The sequence below is a fragment of the Tyto alba genome, unplaced genomic scaffold (assembly GCF_018691265.1).
Source record: "Tyto alba isolate M040663 unplaced genomic scaffold, T.alba_DEE_v4.0 Super-Scaffold_8, whole genome shotgun sequence".
Classification (NCBI taxonomy): domain Eukaryota; kingdom Metazoa; phylum Chordata; class Aves; order Strigiformes; family Tytonidae; genus Tyto; species Tyto alba.
In genome coordinates this window covers 23521187-23545367 of record NW_024881329.1, presented here as the reverse complement: position 1 = coordinate 23545367, position 24181 = coordinate 23521187, and the positions used below count along the sequence as shown (strand labels likewise).

The following is a 24181-nucleotide window of genomic DNA, read 5'->3' as shown; positions in this document are numbered from 1 at the left end:
CCCAAGGGGTCTCGCACCACCCACCCCCCCCCAAAAGGCTGTTCACCCCAAGGTGCCCCCCCAAATCCTCTTTGGGGGGCAGAGGGGGGGGTGCGGATGGGGTCCTGCCAACCTCCCTCTGGCGGGGGAAACTGAGGCATGGCGCCTTCCTCCTCCTCCTCCTCCTCCCCAGGCTCAGCAGGGATGGGGGGGGCACAGGGCCTGTTCCTCCCCACCCCCCCCACACCCCAAAAAGCTGAGGCACCCCTGGCCCCCCCCTCCCAGCCCCCCTGGAGCGAGCAGCTATTCACAGAGGGGGTGACAGCGAGAAAAGAAATGGGGGGGGGGGGGCTTTGTTGGGGGGCATCAGGGATTTGGGTGGGGGGGTTAGGGGTTTGGGGGGATAGGGGTTTGGGGAGGGGGGGGCAGAGGTTTTTTTTTTTGGGGGGGGCGAGGGGTGCCAAGTGCAAATGAAAACGATCCCGAATGCTCCAAGAAGACGTTTCACAGTGTCTAACGAGACTAATCCCCCGGGGGGGTGTGGGGGGGGCGCAGGGAGGGGAACTGGGATTTTGGGGAGGGGGGGGGGCGGGAATAACGGCACAGGGAAGGAAGAGGGGAGGGGGGGGGGTTCCCCCCCCCTTTCCCCCCAGCCCCCCGCCCCCTCGCCGCTCCCCCCCCCCCCCAGCCTCTCTTCCCCGCCGCCTCCCCCCCACCCCCCCCCATTTTTTTTCTTTTCTTTCCCCCCCCCCCCCGTCACTGCAGGACCTGCCCCCGCGTTTCGGGCAGTTTCAAGGCGAGGGAGCTGCCCAGGGCCAGCGCGGCCGAGGCCAGGAGGATGGGCACCGCCTTGGTGATGCCCACGAAGGACGTGAAGATGCTGATGCCCAGCACGGCCGCCAGCTTGCAGAGGGCGTTGAGGAAACCGAAGGCTGTTGTCCTGGGGGGGGGGGGGGGACACGGGGGGACACACACACACGGAAAAAATTTAGTGGGGGGGGCAGACGGCCAATGGTGACCCCCAAAGGAACACCCCCCCACCCCCCGTTGTGGCTGCCGGTGGTGCAAGTGGCAGCCGGCGCCTGAAAACTTCAAGCCGGCACCCGGCACCCCAGATCTGGCACCCAGCACCCTGCAACTGGCACCCGGCACCCCAGATCTGGCACCCAGCACCCCGCAACTGGCACCCGGCACCCCAGATTTGGCACCCAGCACCCCAGATCTGACTCCCAGCACCCGCAACTGGCACCCATAACCCCACAACTGGCACCCAGCACCCCACATCTGGCACCCAGCACCCAAGATCTGGCACCCAGCACCCCACAACTGGCACCCAGAACCCCAGATTTGGCACCCAGTACCTGAGATCTGGCACCCAACACCCCGCAACTGGCACCCAGAACCCCAGATCTGGCACCCAGCACCCCGCAACTGGCACCCGGCACCCCAGATTTGGCACCCAGCACCCCAGATCTGACACCCAGCGCCTTGCAACTGGCACCCAGAACCCCGCAACTGGCACCCAGCACCCCAGATTTGGCACCCAGTACCCAAGATCTGGCACCCAGCACCCCACAACTGGCACCCAGAACCCCAGATTTGGCACCCAACACCCCACAACTGGCACCCAGAACCCCACATCTGGCACCCAACACCCTGCAACTGGCACCCAGAACCCCAGATCTGGCACCCAGCACCCCATATCTGGTACCCAGCACCCCACAGCTGGCACCCAGAGCCCCAGATCTGGCACCCAGCACCCCACAGCTGGCACCCAATACCCCAGATCTGGCACCCAGCAACCCACAGCTGGCACCCGGCACCCCACAGCTGGCACCCAGCACCCAAGATCTCACATCTGGCACCCACAACTTTGCAACCAGCACCCCAGATCTGGCACCCTGCACCTGGCACTCAGCACCCAAAGCCTTGCACCTAGCACCCTGCATCTTGAAACCAGCACCCAAAACCTTGCATCTAGCACCCCATGTTTTGCACTTGGCACCCAAAACTTCACCTCCAGGACCCACATCTGGCACTCAGCACCCAAAATTTTGTACCCAGAGCCCACATCTGGCACCCAGCACCCAAGACATCACACCTGGCACCCTGTATCTGGCACCCAGCACCTAAAACCTCCTCCTTGGCATCCCACATCTGGCACCCAGCACCCAAAACCTTGCACCCAGAAACTATATCTGGCACCCAGCACCCAAGACATCACACCTGGCACCCCGTATCTGGCACCCAGCACCCAAAACCTTGCACTCTGCACCCAAAACCTCCCCCGTGGCACCCCACATCTGGCACCCAGCACCCCCCGCCTCGCCCCCGGCACCCTACGCCTCGCCCGCCGTGGGGTGCCGGCCGTGGGGCCACCCGCACCTCTTGTCGGAGGGGTAGAGCTCCACGGTGAGCACGTCGAGGGCGTTCCAGGAGGCGATGCTGACGCCGCCGAAGAGGCAGAGCAGCGCGATCATGGCCGACTCGCTGTTGCCGAAGGAGAGGAAGAAGCAGCTGACGCAGGACATGACGCTGGAGCCGGCTGTGGTGGGACACGGGGACACGTCAGGGCCGGGACAGGGCACCGGCATCCTGCCCGCCCGCCGCACCGGGGAGGGGAAACTGAGGCAGAAGATCATGGAAAGCTTTGGGTTGGGAGGGACCTTCAGAGATCACCTAGCCCAACCTCCTGCCATGGGCAGGGACACCTTCCAGCAGCTGAGGTTGCTCAGAGCTTCAGCTCAGAGCTTCATCTGCAACTTCACAGGCTGGTTTGGGTTGGGAGGGACCTTCAAAGATCACCTAGTCCAACCTCCTGCCATGATCTCCTACTAGATCAGGTTGCTTAGAGCTTCATCCACAACTTCATAGTCTGGTTTGGGTTGGGAGGGACCTTCAGAGATCACCTAGTCCAACCTCCTGCCGTGATCTCCTACTAGATCAGGTTGCTTAGAGCTTCATCCACAACTTCATAGTCTGGTTTGGGTTGGGAGGGACCTTCAGAGATCACCTAGTCCAACCTCCTGCCATGGGCAGGGACACCAGTAGATGAGGTTGCTCAGAGCTTCAGCTCAGACTGGTTTGGGTTGGAAAGGACCTTCAGAGATCACCTAGCCCAACCTCCTGCCGTGGACATGGACACCTTCCAGCAGCTGAGGTTGCTCAGAGCTTCAGCTCAGACTGGTTTGGGTTAGGAGAGACCTTCAAAGATCACTTAGTCCAACCTCCTGCCATGATCTCCCACTGCATGAGGTTGCTCAGAGCTTCATCCACAATTTCACAGACTGGTTTGGGTTGGAAGGGCCCTTAAAGCCCCCCCAGTGCCACCCCCTGCCCCGGGCAGGGCCCCCTTCCCCCAGCCCAGGGTGCTCCCAGCCCTGTCCAACCTGACCTTGAATGTTCCCAGGGATGGGGCATCCACCACCCCGCTCTGGGCACCCTGGGCCAGCATCTCACCACCCTCAGCGTCAGAAACGTCCCCCTGGGTGCCCACCCAGCATGCGGAGGCGGCCGATCTTGTCCATGAGGAGGGCTGAGACGATGTTCCCGGGGAGGACGGCCAAGGTGCCCAGGAAGCTGACGAAGTAGATCATGTAGGCGTTGTTGTCGTCGCTGAAGTCCAGCTGGCAGCCCTCCTTGTTGTGCAGGAACGTGCTGTTGATCACCTGGCTGTTGATGAACTTGTACTCAAAGAGATCTGTTGGGATGGGGAAGGGGGTTTTGGTAGGGTCACACCCCCCCCCCCCCATCTCGGCCACCCCCTTGGGGACCATCCTGACCCACCCCCCCCCCAACCTGTGTTGTAGAAGACGGTGGAGATGAAGGTGCAGTTCTTGAAGAAGGTGTTGCTGGAGGTGATGTCCTCAAAGTAGCAATCCTCGAAGAGCGAGTCCTCGAACGTCACCGACTTCATCTTCAGGCTGATGAACCTGCGGGGGGGGTTGGAGGGGCCCAGCTCAGCACCTCCACTCGTGCAACAAGCGGGCCCGGCCTCAGCCCCCCCCCCGCCCCCCCTCCCGGGACACACTTGTCGTTGAAGTACTCCCCGCCTTGGTGGATCTGGTTCTCCAGGGTGAAGTTGAAGGTGAAGTGCCGGACCTTCTCGCGGGTGAAGAGCTTGGTGCGCGAGGCGTACTCGATGTTCTGCAGGTGCTTGATCATGTCCGGGAACCAAACTGTCAGCCCGTAGTAGCTGTGGGGAGAGAAGGGGCTGAGCCCGGACCAGTGCTGCCCACCCCAGTGCTGCCAGTCCCACCCCAGTGCTGCCAGTCCCACCCCAGCACTGCCCATCCTGCTGCCAGTCCCATCCCAGTGCTGCCAGCTTCATCCCACTGCCGCCAGTCCCACTCCAGTGCTGCTCATCCCATCCCAGTGTTGTCCATCCCCTCCCAGTGCTGCCAGTCCCACTCCAGTGCTGCCTGTCCTGTCCTGGCACTGACCATCCTGCTGCCAGTCCCACCCCAGTGCTGCTCATCCCATCCCAGTCTCATCCCAGTGCTGCCTGTCCCAGCCCAGTGCTGCTCATCCCATCCCAGTCTCATCCCAGTGCTGCCTGTCCCAGCCCAGTGCTGCCAGTCCCATCCCAGTGGTGCAGATTCCATCTCAGTCCCATCCCAGTGCTGCCCATCCCAGCCCAGTCCGTCCCACCCCGCTGCTGCCCGTCCCACCCCACTGCTGCCCGTCCCATCCCAGTCCCATCCCAGTGCTGTCCATCTCATCCCAATGCTGCCCGTCCCATCCCATCCCATCCCATCCCATCCCATCCCATCCCATCCCATCCCATCCCATCCCATCCCATCCCATCCCATCCCATCCCATCCCATCCCATCCCAGTGTTGCCTGTTGCCTCCCAGTGCTGTCCTTTCCCTCCCACTGCTGCCCGTCCCACCCCACTCCCACCCCACTCCCACCCCACTCCCACCCCAGTGCTGCCAGATTCCATCTCAGTCCCATCATCCCACTGCCGCCAGTCCCACCCCAGTGCTGCTCATCCCATCCCAGTGCTGTCCAACCCCTCCCAGTGCTGCCCGTCCCACCCCAGTCCCACCCCACCGGCTGACAGCCCCCCCCCCCGGGTGCCCCCCCCCCACCTGAAGGACATGGTGAACCACACGGCCATCATCATCAGCGTGACGCGGCGGTACTCGGGCGCGAAGCACTGCTGGAAATTGCTCCAAACCTATGGGGCGGGGACACACACACACACGAGAGGTGACAAGGGGACACGGCGGGGGTGCGGGACCCCCCCTGGGGCGGGATCCGGCCTCACCTGCTGCGAGAGGTTGAGGAACCGGACGAGCCAACGCCGGTACCACGTGCCGGTGTCCGACTGGATCTCGATGAGCTCGTCCTCCCGCTTGATGGTCTTGATGTGGGTGACCTGGGGAGGGGGGGGGGGGGGCGGAGGGGGGGGGGAGACAACAACAATTTGGGGACACTGGGAAGCGCCGACCTCGGCCCAGGCTCCCAGGTGAGACCCCGACCCCACCTCGTGCCTCAGTTTCCCCGCCGGTGCTTTTCCCGGAGGTGGGAGTTTGCAGCCCTGCTGCTCGCCCAGGAGCACCCCCACCTGGGGGGGGGGGGGGTGCGGGGCGGCCCGGAGCTCACCCCGGGGTGGGGGGCACCTTACCGAGAAGACCCTCTCGGGGTGGCCCTTGGCCCTCATGTTGGTGTCGTGGACCTGCTTCAGCACCATCCAGGCCTCGTCGTGCTTGCCGTTCTGCAAGGCAGAGCCCGGGCTCACCCTGGGACCCATCCTGCCCCCCAAGTCCCACCACCCACCTGGGGGGCACCATTTGGGTCCCACCACCCACCTGGGGGGGTCCCTGTCTGTGTCCCTCTGTCCCCATCACCCACTCAGGGTCCCACCACCCACCTGGGGGGGGCCCTGTTTGGGTCCCACCACCCACTCAGTGGGGTCCCATCCTGGGTCCCCTCATCTCCACCACCCACTTGAGGGGTCCCTGCCTGGGTCCCCCCATCCCCATCACCCACTCAGGGTCCCACCACCCACTTGGGGGGGCCCCTGCCTGGGTCCCTCCATCCCCATCACCCACTCAGGGTCCCACCACCCACCTGGGGGGCCCTGTTTGGGTCCCACCACCCACTTGAGGGGTCCCTGCCTGGGCCCCTCCATCCCCATCACCCACTCAGGGTCCCACAACCCAGTTGGGGGTCCCTGTTTGGGTCCCACCACCCACTCAGTGGGGTCCCATCCTGGGTCCCCTCATCTCCACCACCCTCTTGAGGGGTCCCTGCCTGGGTCCCTCCATCCCCATCACCCACTCAGGGTCCCACCACCCACCTGGTGGGTCCCTGTTTGGGTCCCACCACCCACTTGGGGGGGTCCCTGCCTGGGTCCCTCCATCCCCATCACCCACTCAGGGTCCCACCACCCACTTGAGGGGTCCCTGTCTGGTTCCCTCCATCCCCATCACCCACTCAGGGTCCCACCACCCACCTGGTGGGTCCCTGTTTGGGTCCCACCACCCACTCGGTGGGTTCCCAGCCTGGGTCCCCTCATCTCCACCACCCACTGGGGGGGTCCCCCTTGCACCCCCAGCCCCCCCCCCAGCAGGATACAGCCCTGCATCCCCCGCTCACCTCCAGGAAGAAGCGGGGGCTCTCGGGCATGGTGGTGAGCGCCCCGATGGCGAAGACCGAGGGGAAGGCGCAGACCAGGACGAAGACCCTCCAGCTGTGGAACTGGTAGGCTGAGCCCATCTGGAAACTCCAGCCTGGGGAGGTGGGATGGGATACGGTTGGGGGTGCTGAGCCCCCCCCCCCCCCCAGTTCATCGCACCCTCCGCGCGGCTCTTTACCGTAGTGGGGGATGATGGCCCAGGCCATGGCGGAGGCGTAGATGCCCCCGATCATCCAGAACATGCAGAGCCAGCTCAGGTGCTCCCCGCGTTTCTCCTGCGCCAGGAACTCCGAGAAGTAGGAGAAGACGATGGGGATGGAGCCGCCGATGCTGGAGAAAGGGAGAGGACGCGCGGACACAGCATCACCCCCCCCCGCCCTGGTGTCCCCACCGCCGCGGCAAACTTGGGGGGGGGGGGGTCCAGGTAAAGGAGAAAGAGGGAGCTCAGCCCCCCTCCCAAAACATAGAGGGGCCCCTACGCGGTGCGGTGGCCCCCTTACCCCACACCCGAGAGGAGGCGGCAGAAGAGGAAGGTGCCGTAGCCTTGGACGAAGGAGGAGAAGAAGGCGAAGACGCTGTTGACGGAGAGGGAGATGAGGAGGCACTGCCTTCGGCCCAGGCGGTCGGCCAGCCCGCCCCACAGGAAGGCGCCCACCATCATGCCCAGGTACACGATGAGCCCTGGGGGGGGGACAGACACACACAAACACACACACACACACACACACACACAAACACGCGATGCCGTCGGTCCTGGGGGACCCGCACCCCCAGTCGCCCGGCGGAGGGTGACGGCGATCGGGAACACACCCCCCCCCCCGCCCCATCTTAAGCTGAGCACAGCCTGGGTCCCCTCACAGTGGGGTGGGGGGGGCGACCCCCATATATGAGCTGCAAGGGGGGGGGCAGAGGGTTGTTCCCATGGGATTGGAGGGGGAGGAGATGCCCCCAGCCCCCCTCATACCCTCCACGTCCAGCCCCTACTCCTGCCCCAAGTTTGCCGGGTCTCAGGGAAAGGAGGGGGGGGTGTGTGGGGGGGGGGAGAGCATGCCGCAGTGCGGACAATGCAGCCGCCTGCAGCCCCCCCAAACCTGCTCTCAGCATCCCCTTATCAGCCCCGGGCAGGAGGGATGGGGGGGGGCTCTGCCTCAGCCCCCCCCCCCACTGCCGAGCCCAGCTGCAGCGAGGAGATAAGCTGGGGGGGCTCTGGGGGGGCTGCGGGGGGGCTGCAACACAGACTGACTGCACCACAGCGTTCAGCCGCCCCCCAGTCCCCCCCTCCCCATTGCTCAGCTGGGGACCAGTGTGGGACTGGGAGGAGGAGGAGGAGGGTGGTGGGAGCCCTATGCCTGGGGGGGGGTTCCCATCACCCCACCCCGTGCCCCCCCCCCCCCATTTCCTCCCGACCCCCCACATCTCTCTCTGCATCTCTGTGCCCCCCATGTCCTCGTGACCCCCCCCCCTTGTGTCCAGCCCCGATCTCATGGGGTCCCCACGTGTCCTCCCCCCCTTGTCCCCCTGTACCCCACAGCTCCTCATGTCCCTCCACAGCTGTCCCCGCCATGTTCCCTGTGTCCCCCCCACCTCTCCCCCTATCCTGCCATCCCCCCCCTATTTTCTCATGTCCCACTGTCCCCCCATGACCCTCCATATGTCCCACGTCCCCCCACATCTCCCTGTGTCCCCCTGTCCCTCTCGTGTCCCCCTACATCCCCCACCTCCTTGTGTCACCCCATATCCCCATCTGCTCACATGCCCCCGTATCCGTGTCCCCCCATATCCTCTGTGTCCCCCCATGTCCCCACCTGCTTGTCTCTCCCCACATCTCCCCGTGTCCCCCATCCCTCCTGTCCCCCCATATCCCCCATCTCCTTGTGTCACCCCGTGGCCCCTATCCGCTCACGTTCCTCACACTTCTGCCCCTCTACATCCCCATCTGTTCACGTCCCCCCCATACCCCTTATGTCCCCCCATATCCCCTGTGCCCCCCCACGTCCCCATCTGCTCGTCTCCCCACATCTCCCCATGTCCTCCTGTCCCCTCTTATCCCATTTGTCCCCCCATGCCTCCATCTCTCCCAACACCCCCCCCCTTCCCAGCGCCCCGCCGCGTCCCCCCCCCCCCCCCCTCCCTCAAGTCCCCCCGTATCCCTCCACCCCCTCACACCCCCCAGCTCCCGGTGCCCCCACCATGTCCCCCCCTCACCCAGCATGCCCTTGTTGGAGTCGGAGAGGCACATGTCCTTCTCCGCGCTGGGCAGGACGAAGCCCACCACGAAGACCTCCACGCCGTCGGCCATGAGGGCCAGTCCCAGGACGAAGTAGAGGGTCCACTGGAAGCGGCCGTGGCCGCATTCCTGCAGGATGAGCTCGTACTGCTGCGCCAGCTCCTCCCTGTCCTTCCGCCGCTGTCCCTCGCCGTCATCGAAGGCGCCGACGGCCACCTCGGCCCCCAGCCGCTCCGCGGTTTTCAGCGAGTCGTGCCGGGGGATGCCCTGGTACTCGCCCTCGTAGATCTCGTCCTCCTCGTCGTGGCCCTCAGTGGCGTCGCTGGAAGCCCCCTCCTCCTCGTTGGCCCCCTCGCCCCCCCGGTAGTAGCCATCCTGGGGCGGGTAATCTTCATCATCCTCCTCTTCCTCGAAGCGGGAGTAGGAGCGCTTGGTGTACTCGTCCTGCATGCGGTCCATGCCCTTGCTCACCTTCTTGGCCGCGTGTTTCTTCACCTCCTTGGCGATGTCCTTGGCGCCGCGGATGAACGCCGTCCGGTCTCGGAAGCTCTCGTCCATGGTGCCGGTGGGATCGGCCGGGACACCGGGACGGAGCTGGGGTGGGGGGGGTCTGTGTGTGTCTCTGCGTCGGGGGGGGGGGCTGCAGCCTCACGCCCGGGGGCCGCGGTGGGATGCGGGGAGACGGGCGACGGCGCTACCCATCCGCGTGGCACCGGCTGGGAGGGGACGCGGGGGGGACCCCGGCCGCTGGCCTGGACCTGAGGAGCCCAGACACAAGCGGGGGCTGTTTTAGGGTGCAGGCTCCCCGCTACGAGCTCCCCCCACCAGCACCGGCAGCACTTTTTCCCCCACCTCGGATGGAAACAGGATTTTGGGGGCACTCACGGTGAGGTGGCGGGGGGGGCTCACCCCAGGGCCAGGCACCCGCAGAGGGGACGGGATGGGGACAGCCCTGGGGGGGGCCGTGCCAGGTGCCCTCTCCCCTCGCTTGGAGGATCAAAGCTCTCACGGGTACCCACATTTCAGCAGGATTTAGACACCGGTCAAGCTGAGGGTGGGATCCAGGGTGGATTCTCCGGTGTCTAATAACGTGGTTGAGCGCAGGCCATGGCGCGTGTTTGCCTCCCTCCGCCTCTCTCCCCAGCCGCCCGTCAGACCCCAAACCCACCGGCACCGCCCCCCCCCCCCCCCCAAAATAAATCTGTGGGAGAAAGGAGCGCGGCACCCCCCGGGATCGACACGGCGAGTGGGAGGACGCGTCCTCCACGGGGAAACGAGACGAGCCAAAAGGCAAGGCGGGGGGGGGGGGGGGGGGGGTGTCAGCCCACGTCTCCCCGGCCATCGCGACACCACTGCCCTGTCTGCCCACCCGGGGACCCCGGTGTCCCTTGGGGACCGGGGGGGAGTCCGAGCCCGGAGCTCTGCAGGGCCGCGGTGCCCCTCGAGCTTGGACTGATCCCAGCAGAGACGGAGCCCGGCAGGGAGCAGGAGGGTCCCGCAGCCCCTCCATCCCCGGCCCCCCCCGGGCAGGCCATGCCCCCCCCGCCCCAGGCCGCGGGGACCCCCCTGTCCCCACCAGCCCCATTGAGGGAAAAGGCCCCGCCAGCCTCTCAATGGGGCCGGGAGGGTGTGGCCGAGCCAAGGACCAATGAGCTGCAAGGGGTGTGGCCACCCCACCAACATCAATGGGGCCGCGGAGGCCGGGCCCAGCTGTTCAGCCAATGAGCGTCAGGGGGTGTGGCCACACAGCTGCATCTCCCCCCCTCCCCAGCTCCTTGGGCGCAGGGAGGGGGGGGGTGGGGGACGACGCACACAGAGCTGGGGACCCCCCTGGGGACCCCGCTCTGCTGACCCCAAGGGTGGCGTGTCCCCCCCCCCAGGACAGTGCGGGTCAGGGGACCCCCCCCCCCGGCCATCGCTGGCGTGGGTGGGGGGGGCACCCACTGCAGCCCACTGTCCGTGTCTGTCCCCCCACGGGACAGAGGACAAGGGAGGGGGGGACACACCAGGGTCATCGCTGCTCCCCAGTTCATCCCCCCCCCCCCCCCCAGCATTGCCCAGTCGCCACCAGCAGCAGGCCCGGGCCGGGCTGAAGCCCCCCCAGTTCCTCGGGAACTGCAGTATAGAGCAGCACTGGGACGGCGAGGGGCCCAGTGTGTGTGTATCCCACCTCCCCCACCCCCAATCAAGGGGGGCACAGGGGTCCCCAAAACCTTCCAGATGCGGGGCCAGAGCCGGGGGGGGGGGTCCCAGGCTGGCTGATCGTGACCCAGCCCCGGTGGCAGAGCGGGGGCCCATGGGTGCGGGGGCTGGCTGTGGGGGCTGGGGGCACCCTGGGCACCCCAGGGTCTAGCCTTTTGCCGGGGGGGGGGGGGAGGGCATCCGATACACCTCAAAGGCTCTAATCTCCCCATCCCCCCCAGCCCCCCCCCTCCACGCACTGCGAAGGCCAAGGGCAGGTAGCGTACCACCCACCCCCCCAATCAAGTCTTGCAGAGCCCAGCTCAGCTCATGACAGGGATGGACCCGCAGCCTGGGCAGCGGGCACGGGCGCTGCATGACCCAGCCGTGGGGGCCTGGCAGATCCACACCCCCCCCCCTCAAAAAACGACTATTTTTATCCCCGGTGGGGGCCAGGCACAAGCTGGAGTTGAGCCGCAGGCAGAGGGACGCAGCCGCCGCCGTGTCCCCCCTCCCCGAACGAGGGGACAGGCCACGGTGGGGAAGCTAAAATTAGCCCTTCCCAAATACCCAGGGCTGTCAGCAGCATCGTCGTTGTCATCGTCCCCCCCAACCCCCCCCGGGGCAGCTCTGCGCAGGGACAGTGCGGGGCTGGTGCTGCGGCACGGCCTGGCCCCCCCAATTTCTGAATTAAGCCAGGCAGGTGCTTTTAAGCAGCGTAAAATCACCAATTCACCCACCGGACCCCTCCTCCCCGGGGGCGGCTGGGGGGAACCCCAGCCCTGTGCCCATCTCGGGGAGCCCCCGGTCGTGTGTCCCCCCCCTCCTCGGACCAAACCCCTTGGCACCCGAGGCCCCGGGATGGAGCCGATTCGCGGCCAAGGTCATTTGGCTCGAGCCGGGCTGGCGGCTCGCTGCGGTGCCTCCCGATGCGGCCCTGCCGCGGGACGCGTTACAGGGACCGCGACGGGTGGGGAACTGGCCAAAGGGAGGGGGGAGCAGAGAGAGGCCGAATACCTGCTGAGGAAGAGGATGGGGCCGGGGAGCAAGGTCACAGCCCGGCTCCGTGACAGAGCCGGGGAGCCTCGAGCGGCCGAGCCGCCGCCGCGCGTCACCGGCGGATGCTTTTGGGGACAGGGCTTTGATTTCACAGAAATCCCATCGACCGGAGCCACCCTATATGCAAAAGCTGGGGGTGGTGGTGGGGAATTAGGGGGTGGGGTTCCCCCCCCCCCAAAAAAAAGATGTTTTTCTGATTGAAAAACCACGGCGCCGGCCCTGCCAGCCCCGTCCTGGCGTTAGCCGGAGCAGTCACCACCAGCCCCAGACAAGGTTATTGGACCCTGGACCCGTTTCCTCCTGCCAAGCGCCCGCCCCGAGCCAGCGATCGACTCAGCTCTGCCTCGCTGCGCACCCCGAACCCCCCCTCGGGGGGGGGGTCCCATGTTGGGGCTCGTCTGGCTCCGTGTGTGTTGTGTCCGTCCCCCCCCCCCCCCTCCTCCTCTGCAGCCCCCCAGGCTTTTTGCATCACGGCAAGAACATGGCGACAAGGGAGAAGAGTTTTAAATCACCTGTCTCCAAGGTCATCATCCAACACCCCCCTGCTTGCTCCCCCCTCCCCAAAACCTGCCGGTACCGCCGCGATAAATATCCATCCCCGCGATGAAATCCCAATCCCCATCGGCAGAGATTCCCCAGCCGTGCGACGGCGCGGGAGGGATGACAAGAGGCTATTAAACACGCACATAAAAAGACAGAGCAAGGCTAGAGGCAAGGTTTTCCGGGACAAAATGGCCACACCAAGTGGAAAAGAGACGCCGAACCCCTAATCCATCAACCGGCGGCTCTGAGGATGCTAATTAAAAGCAGCGGGGGGGGGGGGAGGATTTGCCTTGTAAAAGGCATTTTTTTTCTCCTTACCTGTTTCAGCCCTCGCGCCGCTCCAGCCTTCCTCTCGACGCCTGGCTCCTGCGCTGCGAGGAAAAAAAAAACGCTCCGGCGGGGATACGGCAAGAAAAAAGCTCCCGGGTACCAGCCCCAGCGTTAACGCCGCAGCCTCCGACACACACGCTGAGCACTGGGAGAGTCCATTGCAACAGCCCAGGGAAGGGAGGTGGCGGGGGGGGGGGGGGGGGCTGTGCTACAGCAACCGCCGAGCCGAGGAGAGGAATGGGGGGGGGACACGCACTGGCAGGAAGATGGGGGGTTCACCCCTCGCCTTTGCTTATTCACGAAGCCAAAGGGAGGGTGATGCCTCCCACGCTGGCGGGGAGCTCCCTCGGGAACGGGGTTCCCGTGCCAGGGCCACTGAGCTGAAGCTGTTTCAGTGACTGCGGAGGTGACGGTGATTAATAAGGGGGGGGGGGGGGGGGGGGGGGCTGGGGGGGTTACGAGTAACCAGCCCCCCCTGGTTTCCCTCCCCAGGGATTTGGCGGCGTTTAGACCCTCTATGGCAACCTCTCCTCCTGCCGCCCACCGCAGCCGCAGGCAGCGCGGCGGATGGAACCGCAGCCCGGCAAATCTGAGTCACGGCGTCCTCGGGGCTGAATTTGGATTTCTTTGGATCAAATCCTGGCTGCCTGGGCTGCCCAGACCCGGCCCCTCTCTTGTGACAGAGCACAAATGCCTCCGACATCTTGACATCTTTTTTTTTTTTTTTTTTTTGGGGGGGGTGGGGGGATGCGTGCAAGGAGGAACGTGGTTATGGCAAAGAGGCAAACCAAGGTCCGGGCTACCCAAACCAAACCCAATTTTGCCACCGACGGTTAAATCGGGCCCCCGAGTGCTCCCTCCCGGGGGGTGTGGGGTGCAGAACACTCCCAGTGCTAAGGAGGGGGGGGGGGTGTGTCCCCCCACGCTGAGTGGGGACCTCAGGTGCAATGAGTTGAGCCGGTCGCAGCTTCCCGGCTGTCAGCCCCAAAGCGGCACGAACCAGCCCCCCGTGGGAGACTGTCCTTCCACGAGAGGAAGAGGAGGAGGAAAGCGTGCTCGAGGCCGAAACAAGCCCGGCGAGGGCAGGAACGAGCGCCCAGCTTGCCATGCAAACAGTCAGTGACCAGTCCGGGGAGGGATTTAGGAAACTGGAAGCTGAGAAATAATGGAGATTCTGCCGGAAATCACCCCAAAAGGGGGAATTGTAGCGGAGCTACTGGGGTCTTTAGCCCAGCTGCACGAGGCTGGGCTGGGACAGGGCTGTGGGCGTGAGCCGAAAGCTGCCCCCGTCCCTCCCCTGCGTGGGTGCCTGCTCTCAGGGCTGGGTGCTCTTGCAGAGCCTCGTTGGGTCGGGCCCGAGCGGCTTCCTCGGGGCTGCCGAGTCCTGTCGAGCTCTGACTGGTGCGCCACGTCGTCACCGGGACACCTCCGCGTGCCCTCCCCCTTCAGTGGCTGAGCACCCATGAGCTCGCCCTCAGCCCTAAGTGTGTAAAACCAGAGAAAAATCCATCGCAGGAGGGACAGGGGCATGGCACCCTCCTGTCCTGAGATCTAAATTTTATGCAGCTCTTCAGTACTCCTGGGGGGGTGGAAATAATAAATAAAATCAAGGTGAAAATCTTAACCTTGATGGGCACATAAAGGGCTTGTAATCTTCCAGGTAATCATGTCTGCTTCTGTCTCAGACACTGAGCACAAGCAACACTGAACCACAGAGTCTGAAATGCTCGAGCATAAGGAAGTCAAGGGCTTTCAACCTACATCTCCCTCATGTAATTGTCACCTTTGTGTCTGTCTCTAACTCCAACTTCCTGAGGGCCTCGATTCTTGTCATATTGGCCAGGGCCTAAAAACCAGGGGCGATGGGGCAAAACCAGGGGCGACGGGGCAAAACCAGGGGCGGGTCCACCCGTGCCCAGGAGATCGGCTGCTCTGGGTGGGTCCCGGCGGCTCCCCGGAGCAAAAGGCCCAGAAATGCCACCCCGGGGCTCGCAAAGCGTCTCGATCTCAGCGTCACGGCAAGCTGCAGATCACCTCCGTCCCCACAAGCACGTGTCCCCCCCGAACTTAAATCTATCCATTCCGGTAGTCCAAGCTGGACTCGCCCCAAATTTCTGCCTGCAAACGATTGGGAAGGGGGTTCCTGATCTCACTCCCTCCCCAGCCTGCCCGGACCACAGCTATTCCCCAACCTCACAGCCCACTGAACGAAGAGCAGGCATCTATTGGTGTTTTTTTTTTTTGCTATTAAAAATAGTTGTTCCCTCTCTGCACACACCTATCGCAGAGGCTTTCCGAAGTCTGAACCAGGCAGGCCAAGGTTGCTGTGGAATTAAATCCAAAGCCGTAGAGCAAACGGCACCAAGTTATGGGCTGTCCTGGGGCCGGAGCTCCTGCGGAGACGGGAACATTTTGCCTTTGGTTTTCTCCAAAAAAAAAAAAAAAAAAAAAGCATCCAGAGAGCAGCCAGAAGAAGGCGGGATTAGGGAAATGGATGAAGATGCTGCTGAGCACAGCCTCAGCGCGGATTAAGACAGCGGGATGAAGCAGGAGGCAGCACGTTCCCACTTCCACGGCGAGCCCCAGGCTCACTCGAGGGGTCGGACGCTGGAGGGGTTTGTGTGTCTCAGCCTCCCAGCGCAAACACCTCCAGCAGCAGCTTAATCCCACCCGCTGCGGACGGGCCCCCACCTCTCCATCACCTCCCTCGCAGCTCCGAGGGCTGCGCGCTCCCTGCCCGGCCGAGCTCGGACACACGGGCTAACAAAGTCACCCAGAGTCACAGCGAGTCCGCAGGGCCCAAGACATCTCGCTTCTGGCACGGGTTTAGACCCGATCGATGGATGGCAAGTCGCCTCTCCCTTGGCATAAAAGCATTCCTGGAGTGGAAATAAATAATTGCTGTCGCTATCGCAGATTTTTCATTCGGCTTCGGTCAAACCTTCGCACAAAAAAAATCTTCCCTCCTCTGCTCTCCAGCCCAGCACCAGGTCGGTGCTCCTGCAAACAGAGCCCAGCTCGCTCCCCACCCATCGTGAACACCCACAGCACCGCCGCTGCTTTAACATTTGTTCAGCTTCAGAGGGACTTTTCTCTGGTGCATTAAGTCCTTCCCTACAGCCATCACCTGCCACAGGGGATTGAAGTTTGCCTCGGGCCAGAGCCACAAACACTCCCAACGCCGGCAGAGGAAGGCAAACCACAACCCCAGGTGCAGGCACATCAGCACAAACATTAGGTGTGTTTTACAATGCACTCATCAGGCACCTCTGAAGAAAAACCCCGGCCCAGCAGAGCCCTTCGCAGCTTCAGGCCTCTTAACCAGGAACAATTTACAGCCAGTTTACACCTGAGCTCAGTTTTCTCCTCCCGCTTCCGCTCCGCCCCTTCAAGCAGCAGCTGTGAAGCCACTTTTCATTTTCCTCCTAGCACAGGTGGAGGATCTGGAGGCAAACAGTGCCAGGACTTCGCTTCGTCCATCAGCCACAGCCGGTACAGAGAGGGCGAGTCCTGCTTCCCCAGCTCCCCGCAGCGAGACAATGATGTTTTGCGTCGGGCTCTTTCCGTAATTTTACCATCGGAGCAGCGTGCGGTGGAACAGCTCCAGGCTGGACACAATCCAGCAGCGACTGCAAGGCACGTTCCTCGGAGGGAGAGTGAACTGAGGCAATCGTGCCGGGCTCTGGAGCGGCTCAGACAGGAGCCAGCCAAGGCCCGTGGGTGGTTTAATGAAATCACCGAGGTTCAGCGAGCACCCCGGTGCCTCCAGGTCTGCTGGAAAACCCTGGGCAAGATCCAGTTCCTCCTCTGGACTTCAGTGTCCCTTCTATAAACCTGGGAACCTTCACTGCAGCTAAGCATCTGGGGTTAAAGTCAGGCTGAGGGCATCAACGCCTCACCTCAGTGGGAGGACTGGGTGCTCAGCCCGGTCAGGATCAGCCCCCCCCAAGCTCTGTGACCCAGGAGCAGTCCCGGAGGCTGTTCCCAACGCAGTAAACCCCAAATCTCCTCTACTAGTCCTGAACTGTCCCCCAAAAGGCTGGATTTGGGCAGGGATGTCTATTCGGGGAGCAGCACGAGGCTCCGCATCTGTGGTAAAAGCTAAAGGCCAGCCTAGTCGCGACTTTTATTACAGCCCCTGACAAAGCTCAATCACGGAGCAGCTGAAGTGAGTGCAGAGCTCTCCCAGTTTGTCTCACAGACCCTTCAGTGCCTGCTCATGCGCCAAAGGCAGCGTAAGCAGAGAAGAGAAGAGAGCTCGTCGATCAGCTGTGCTATTTCCCCGACCTGCCACAAACAGGCTCCGGATTTCTCCGGATCTCACTTACCAAACCACCCGAAAAGGGAAGCACGGCACCCTTCCTTCTCCCCGGTCTGCAAGGCTGAACAGAGATGGGAGCTAAAGGTCAGTTTTAGCCCTAGGATGTTAAAATAGAACAGAAATGAACCAGCAAAGAGTAAAATCAAGGCTGAAAGCGAGGCGGCTTCTCTGTAGAGCACTGAAGAGCCCCGGCTGCTTTCCAAGAGGAGTCACAACCACCAAAAAAGCACTACGGTCCCCACTGATATCCCCATAAAGCCACAGAACAACTCCAGGCGGCCAAATACCTGGAAGCCCTTTGATTTTTTTGGTCTTTACATCGCCTGGATGTAAAGCCTCATCTGTAGAAAGCCAACACCTCCTCTCCCCATCTCCAAGCGCAGGCTTTCCGCGCCTTGCTGTAAGCTCTGAAGAATTCCGAGCCCCCCTCCCCTTCCTCACACCCCCCCGGGGAAGGGGTGAAACTCCCCATCCACAGACTCTGCTTTGACACTAGCCCCAATTACGCTCAATTCAGGAGGAGAGGGAGGACGGTTCCAGCCACTCCGCCCCAGGGAGTGTGGAGACAACACGCGGACCAGATCGGCTTTACCTCTTCCCCCAAGCTTCACCCTGATTTTACTCCCCCCCCAAGTTAACGATATCCCCAGAACCAGAGCCATAACGGCTTCCCGTGGCTGCAACATCAACGTGGGATCTCATTTCTACAGAAGTCCCTTCCCTGGGGGGAGATGGACGAGGCAGGGACTCGGGAGAGCAGGTTTCACTGCCAAATTACTCCCCTAACCATCCTGCCCATTTACTTGCGCTCGCTGGGACAACGCCGCCCAAGGACGTGACGGGTTTTAAGGCTTAATCACGCGTTTTCTTTACAGCGGGCACACCGGATTACGTGGAGCCCATCAGCCCCCAACGAACAGCCTGGATAAAGCAAGAGACCGGGTGCATCAACGCTACTTCGGCGCCTCACCGAGACAGATAGGCGGCTCCGGTACCGGCAGCGCTGTCCTGCGCTGATGAAATCCGTCGCAGGTGGCGGCGCGAGCACACACAGGCAGAGCCGCGTCCCGCTCTCAGAGGGACAACCCCCGGTTCTTAAAATGCTTTATTTGTAAATGGGCGATCGCTGCTTTACATAGAAAAAAAAAAAAAAAAACCCAAAACAAAACAAAAACCAAAAAACCAACCAGTAAATCCTGTTAAAAGTGTCTTGAAAAATCCTCAAGGCTGAGAAAAACGGAAGGAGGGGGGAAAAATGTAACCAAAATGAAGACTATCAAAAGAAATGGGGGAAATGAAGAGGAGAGGGAAAGATAAAAAGGGGAGCTGCGCCAGGGCTGGACCCAACTGCCCCTCCCGGGTGAGGGTACGTTAGACCAAGGGGAAATGGAAGTCTGGAGAGGGAAGGATCCCCAGCAGGGAGGGGGCTTTGCCACTACCGCGTTTAGGGCAGGGGGCCCCTCAAGGGGCCCCGCGGTGGCACCCCGGGGGGCCGCTGCGCAGGCCGGGGGGGCAGGGGGACCCTCTGGTAGCCGTAGGGCGGGGGGCGAGGGGGCCCGTTGTACCCGTGAGGAGGCATCAGCGGAGGAGGGCCGCGCATCCCGTGGTGCGGCATGGGGCCGGGGTGACCTGCGGGGACAGAGCACAGGCGTTAACCTCCGCGGGGAGAAGCGGAAACAGCCGATTCCCACCCGCCCCCTCCCCCCCCCCCCCCAAAAAAAACCCCACCCCTGTGGGTGCCAGCTCCACCGGGTGCCCACGCTTCGGGCCAACGCTCTCCCTCGTTTCCCCCTCTCTACCAGCAGGTCATGGAGAAAGAGTCTCCCCACGGCCGGCGGGCAGGACGGGTCTGAGGAACCCTCACCAGAGAGCGCAGAGCCCCGTATCGCGACGCACGCGAGGGAAGCCCCAGGAGACCCTGGCGTAGCAGCTGGTGGCTGCCAGGTCTTGCTCCAAGACCCCTCGCCGCGGGGAGGCTGCGATGTCACCTCCTTCCCGTCCCCGCGAAGCTAGGAAACCGAGGGAGGGCGCGGGGCCGGAGCGAGCGCTGAACTCAATAAAAGTGTGTACGATCGAGAGAAATAGAACACATACCGCCTCTTGCAGGCACCCACTTACCCATGGGCGACCCGAAATGAGGTCCTCGGGGTGGCATACCCATGGGTGGGGGTCCAGGGTGTGGCATGCCAGGTGGGGGGCGGGGGGGAGGCTGGCCTCCGGAGCCCGGTGGTCCTGGGTGATGCTGGCCCATCCCGGGAGGCCCGTGGTGGACTTGCATGGGAGGCATTCCTGGGGGAATAACGAGTTCAAGGGACGGGGGGAAGGAGGGGAGCCGCTCGGCACGGCCGCGCCGGGCCCCCGCAGCCCCCAGGAGCGCTGAATCCGGGTCTGCGGAGAGAGGTCTGCTACCAAAAGGGAGGTTAGAGAGGAGAAAGCCCCAAACTCTCCGACAAGAGGCAACAGGAACAGGCTGCAGCACAGGAAACGCTGCTTGGGCGTTAAATGGAGGGGACGGGACAGAGCCTGGGAGAGAAACCACCCCCTTGGAGAGAAAAAGATTTTGGACATGCTCCCCGAGCAACCCGACTTTGGAGCTCTGAGCAGAAATGCCTTGGGTCCCTCTAAATCTGCTTTTTTTTTTTTTTTTTTTCCTATTACTTTCTTATTTCATCCCTGCAAAACGATAAAAAATATCACAGGTTCTTTTCTCCTCATCAGAAACGCAAGGGCCCGGCACGGCTCCACAGGGCACGCGGTGTGGAAGCGCTCGGTCAAGCTTTCCTTCGCCGTGTGTAATTGGCTGCTCTAAAGCCTGAAAAGCCAGCGTGTAATCGGGGACAAGCAGCAGCCATCTGGTCACTCACACGGCCCGAGCACAAAGCACCCTAATCAACCGGTGCGGGAGAGCATCTCAGTGCAGGGGTCGGTTTAGAGCAGGCAGGATTAAACCACAACAACAAAATTAAAATTGCAAATTTCACTTAATTTTTTCATTTGAAACCAGAGTCTAGATATATACGCTGCTCATTCCCCAGTACTACAGGGCTAAAAATGGAAGGAAATCAAAGAAACATTTTGTTCTCATGTCTTGAATTAGCTCCTGCCTGGCAGAGCTGCAGACTGTGCTAAGAAGGTTCACACTTAACGTATTAATTTACACTAGAGAGAAACGCCGCCGCCTCGGAGTCTCGCTAACATCCTCGCAGCCAGAACAGCACCCGAGACCTTAAAAGCCGGCGCCACACCAGGCCCTGCCCTCCCGTGTCCTGCTCCCTCACACCTCAGGGAAAATGAATGTCTCGACCCAAGGGGATGCCTCCCAGCAGGGCACTACTTCCTAAATCGCCCAAGTGCTTCACAAATCGAGCTGGGCCCCGCTCCAGGCGATTTTTTAACACATTTTGGAACATCCAGGAGAGAAACCCAGAAAGCAGGCGCAGCGCCGCTGACGCGATGTACTCGCTCCTACGCAGGCCCTCCCTTTTCTTCACCAGGCTGCCCATGTGCTGCAGAGAGCAACACCTCGGGGAAAAATGCCACGTTCAGCCCCTTAACAGAGGACGGCGACAGTTTTCTCTCCATTTTAAAGAAGGGGAACCTCGGGGAAGGAGATGGAAGGGGGTGGAAGGAGAAGGAGATTGGGATTTACCCACGCCCACCCCCTAGAAGGAGAAGACAAGCTACGTTTGCCGAGCCCGATGCCCGACTGATGCTCACCTGGGTGGTGCATCCCGCCCGGAGGGAAGGGGTGCGGGTGAGGGGGGTGCCCCCCGCTCGGCGCAGCCCCGGAGGGGGGGCCGGGGGCACCCGCGCCGGGTGGCATGGGTGGGGGTGGCATGGCAGGAGGCATGCCGGGAGGCATCGCTCCGGGAGGCGGCACCGGCGGGGGGAATGATCCTGGGGGTGGGAGGCCTGGGAAGAGAGACAACGAGAAGTCGGTTAAGGATAAAAAGCAAATAAGAAACCAACTAACCAACCAAAACAACGCTCCCAAGCCATCGGGATAGAGGTGGGAACATAAACAGCCATAAAAAGAGAATCAGCAGACTGGAGCAGGATTCTTTCACACAGTGCTGGGACGGCGCAGGCTGAGCTGCCACGGGGAGGGAAAGGGGCTTCCCAAAGTCCTGCCAGCTCGCGATCCCGCCGGGTTTTGCACCGACTGTCACCAAAAATCACCCTGCGCCTCCCCCCGTGACAAGGAGCGGCTCGGCACGAGGGACGGCAGAAAGCAGCCACCCCCAGGACCGGCACGGAGCCGGGTGCCGCCAGGATTTACCCACCTGGAGGGGTGACGCCAGGTCCCAGGGAGGTGACAACAGGAGTGGGGACAGACGGAGGAGGAGGAGCGTCGGCGAAGAGCTGATGGGGCCGATCCGCCTGTGAGAGCGGGTTCTGGGCTGCCAGGAGACGCTCGGCAGCCGAGCCGTGCCGCTCGCCTTTGGAATCTTTTTTGAAGGCGTAGGAAACGGTGATGGGCCGGTTGCAGAGGTACTGTCCGTTCATGGCCTCGATGGCCGCGTCCGAGGCGTCGAAGCTGGCGAAGTTGATGAAGGCGTAACCCTTCGAGTTGCCCGTGTCGGGGTCTCGCATGATCTTGGGCGTCTGCAGGATGACCCCAAAGGCGCTGAAGGTGTCGTACAACAGCTTCTCATCGATTTCGGGGTCCAGGTTGCCGATGAAGATGTTGGCCCCCACGTCCAGGTTTTTGTTGTGGGCCGAGGCTTTGTTCACTCGGATCGGCTTCCCGTACAATTTGATCATGTTCATGATTTTGATGGCGTAATCCGCGTCCTCCTCGCTGAGGAACTCCACGAAGCCATAGCCTGCAACAAGTCGCCGAACAGAGCGTGGGGAGAGGGCAGACCCACGGCAGCTCGTCCAACCCCACTTGGTTTGAAGCCCCTGAGCCGCCGGCTCCCCTCAGGGGAAGGACGATGGACCTCCCCTCGGGATCATCCCTCTCTGCCCACAGCAACCTCTCTCTGACTGGCCCCAGCTGAAGAATTTCCTCCGACGCGCGGCTCCAGGGAGGGAACAGTAAATCTCTCACCTTGGTGCTGGCCTGTGACTCGGTCCTTGGGCATGTGGGTGTTGACCACCGGCCCTGCCTGGAGGAAGAGCTCCCACAGCAGCGGCTCGCTGACCTTCTCATCCAGCCCCCCGACATACACCGTCGCATCTGGAGCGTGGGCAGGGGCAGGGGGGGGAAAAAAAAAAAAAAAAAAACAACAAAAACCCCCTCAGACCTACGAGCCCAGGAAGCTGGGAGTCTCTGCCCGTGCAGGAACCCGATGCCAAAGTGACTCGAGCCCCTTTAAACTTTTAACCAATTCCCCCTTAATTATTCCCCCAAGCAGGGGGCCCCACCACAGCCCCTGCTTTTCTCCAGGGTGAGCACAGTCCCCCCACTCCAGCTCCTGTGTGCGCCCTAGAAGCCTACTGCCCCCTCAACTGACCCCCACCCCGGAATCTGGGGAGCCCAGGCCCTCCCCTCCATGCCCCCAGCCTCCAGGGCACCCCCACAGCGCACCCCACTTCTCCAGGGACCCCATGCTCCCCCCCCCCCGCCCCCTAAACATCCCCAGGGAGCCTGGGACACCCGCCCCCCCCGAGATCCGCCACGGCCTCAGAATGCCCACGGTCCACCCATGGAAATTCCCACGGAGCCCCGGGCCCCCCGTGTCCCCCCAAAATCCCAGCCCCGCCCCCCAAGGACCCCCCGTGTCCCCCCCCCCCTCGCCGGAGCCCCGGCCCGGCCCCGCGCCCACCCTGGTTCCGCTCGGAGATGGGCCCCGCCGCCATCTTGCCCCGCCGTCCGCTCCCGCCCGCGCGGCGCCGCCGCCGTCACGCAGCGTCGCGCGCCGTGACGCTTCAGCGGCCGTCACTAGCCCCGCCCCCTCCCGGGCGTCGGCGGGCCGGAAGTGGCGTCGGCGGCTCAGCGCGGCGGCCATCTTGGGTGTGGGCAGGCGCGGGGAGCCGGCCGGCCTCGCCGCCCTGCTGGCGTGACATCCGCTGTCGTGACAGGCGACGGCAGCACCCGCCCGGCTAGGAGCCCTGGCCCAGCGGCGGGGTAATCCCAGGGACAAGAGATCCCAGTATGGAGGGATCCTAGAGCCGGGGGATCCCAGTGCCAAGAGATCCCAGTGTGGAAGGATCCCAGAGCTGGAGGGTGCCAGCGCAGGGGGATCCCTGTAGGGAGGGATCCCAGTGCTGGGAAATCCCAGTACCAAGAGATTCCAGTGTGGAGGAGTCCCAGTGCCAGGTGGGATCCCAGTGCCAAGAGATCGCAGTGTGGAAGGATCCCCGTGTCAGGAGATCCCAGCGCAGGAGCATCCCAGTCTGGAGGAATCCCAGAGCTGGGGGGATCCCAGTGCCAGGGGATCCCAGTGCCAGGGGATCCCAGTGGTGGGAAATCCCAGCGTGGAGGGATCCCAGTGTCAGCTGGGAATACCAGTGCCAAAAATCCCAGTGCCAGGGGATCCCAGTGCCAGGGGATCCCAATGCCAGGGGATCCCAATGCCAGGGGATCCCAGTGCCGGGGGATCCCAGTGCCAGGGGATCCCAGTGCCAGGGGATCCCAGTGCCAGGGGATCCCAATGCCGGGGGATCCCAATGCCGGGGGATCCCAGTGCCGGGGCGTCCCAGTGCCAGGGGATCCCAGTGTGGAGGGATCACGGTGCTGGGTGCCTCCCGTGTCCGCAGCCCCCCCGTGCCGGGGTCCCCCCGCCCAGTCCCCCCACAGCCACGTGCTCCTGTAGCTCCCGCTTTAATGGGCTCCGCGGTACAGACCGCGCCGCACGTGTGTGTGTCCGTGTGTGTGTCCGTGTGTGTGTGTCCCCCTCCCCGAGACATTTCGGGACACCGGAGCGGGTCCCTCACGCCGTCCCGTGGC

General features: G+C 63.1%; 2 protein-coding genes across 3 annotated transcripts; both read right to left on the bottom strand.

The window, feature by feature from the left end:
* Positions 1-722: 722 nt before the first annotated feature.
* SV2A (synaptic vesicle glycoprotein 2A) lies at positions 723-13628 on the bottom strand. The gene is made up of 13 exons (XM_042784658.1): positions 12954-13628; positions 8831-9610; positions 7126-7306; positions 6804-6955; positions 6586-6719; positions 5612-5701; positions 5252-5362; positions 5073-5161; positions 4010-4174; positions 3778-3911; positions 3476-3679; positions 2365-2524; positions 723-919 (listed from the first exon to the last, which is right to left on the bottom strand). The coding sequence occupies exons 2-13, from the start codon at positions 9408-9410 to the stop codon at positions 736-738; spliced, it is 2184 nt and encodes a 727-aa protein (XP_042640592.1). The 5' UTR covers positions 9411-9610; positions 12954-13628; the 3' UTR covers positions 723-735.
* Positions 13629-18351: 4723 nt separating this feature from the next.
* Positions 18352-23977, bottom strand: SF3B4 (splicing factor 3b subunit 4). 2 transcript variants are annotated; one of them, XM_042784672.1, is made up of 6 exons: positions 23058-23977; positions 22340-22468; positions 21570-22112; positions 21004-21198; positions 19381-19575; positions 18352-18915 (listed from the first exon to the last, which is right to left on the bottom strand). In XM_042784672.1, exons 1-6 carry the CDS (start codon positions 23089-23091, stop codon positions 18731-18733), a joined length of 1281 nt encoding a protein of 426 aa, XP_042640606.1. In that variant the 5' UTR covers positions 23092-23977; the 3' UTR covers positions 18352-18730. The 2 variants fall into 2 exon arrangements, with proteins under 2 accessions (XP_042640606.1, XP_042640607.1); XM_042784673.1 differs by having other exon boundaries at positions 19405-19575; positions 23058-23976.
* Positions 23978-24181: the final 204 nt, after the last annotated feature.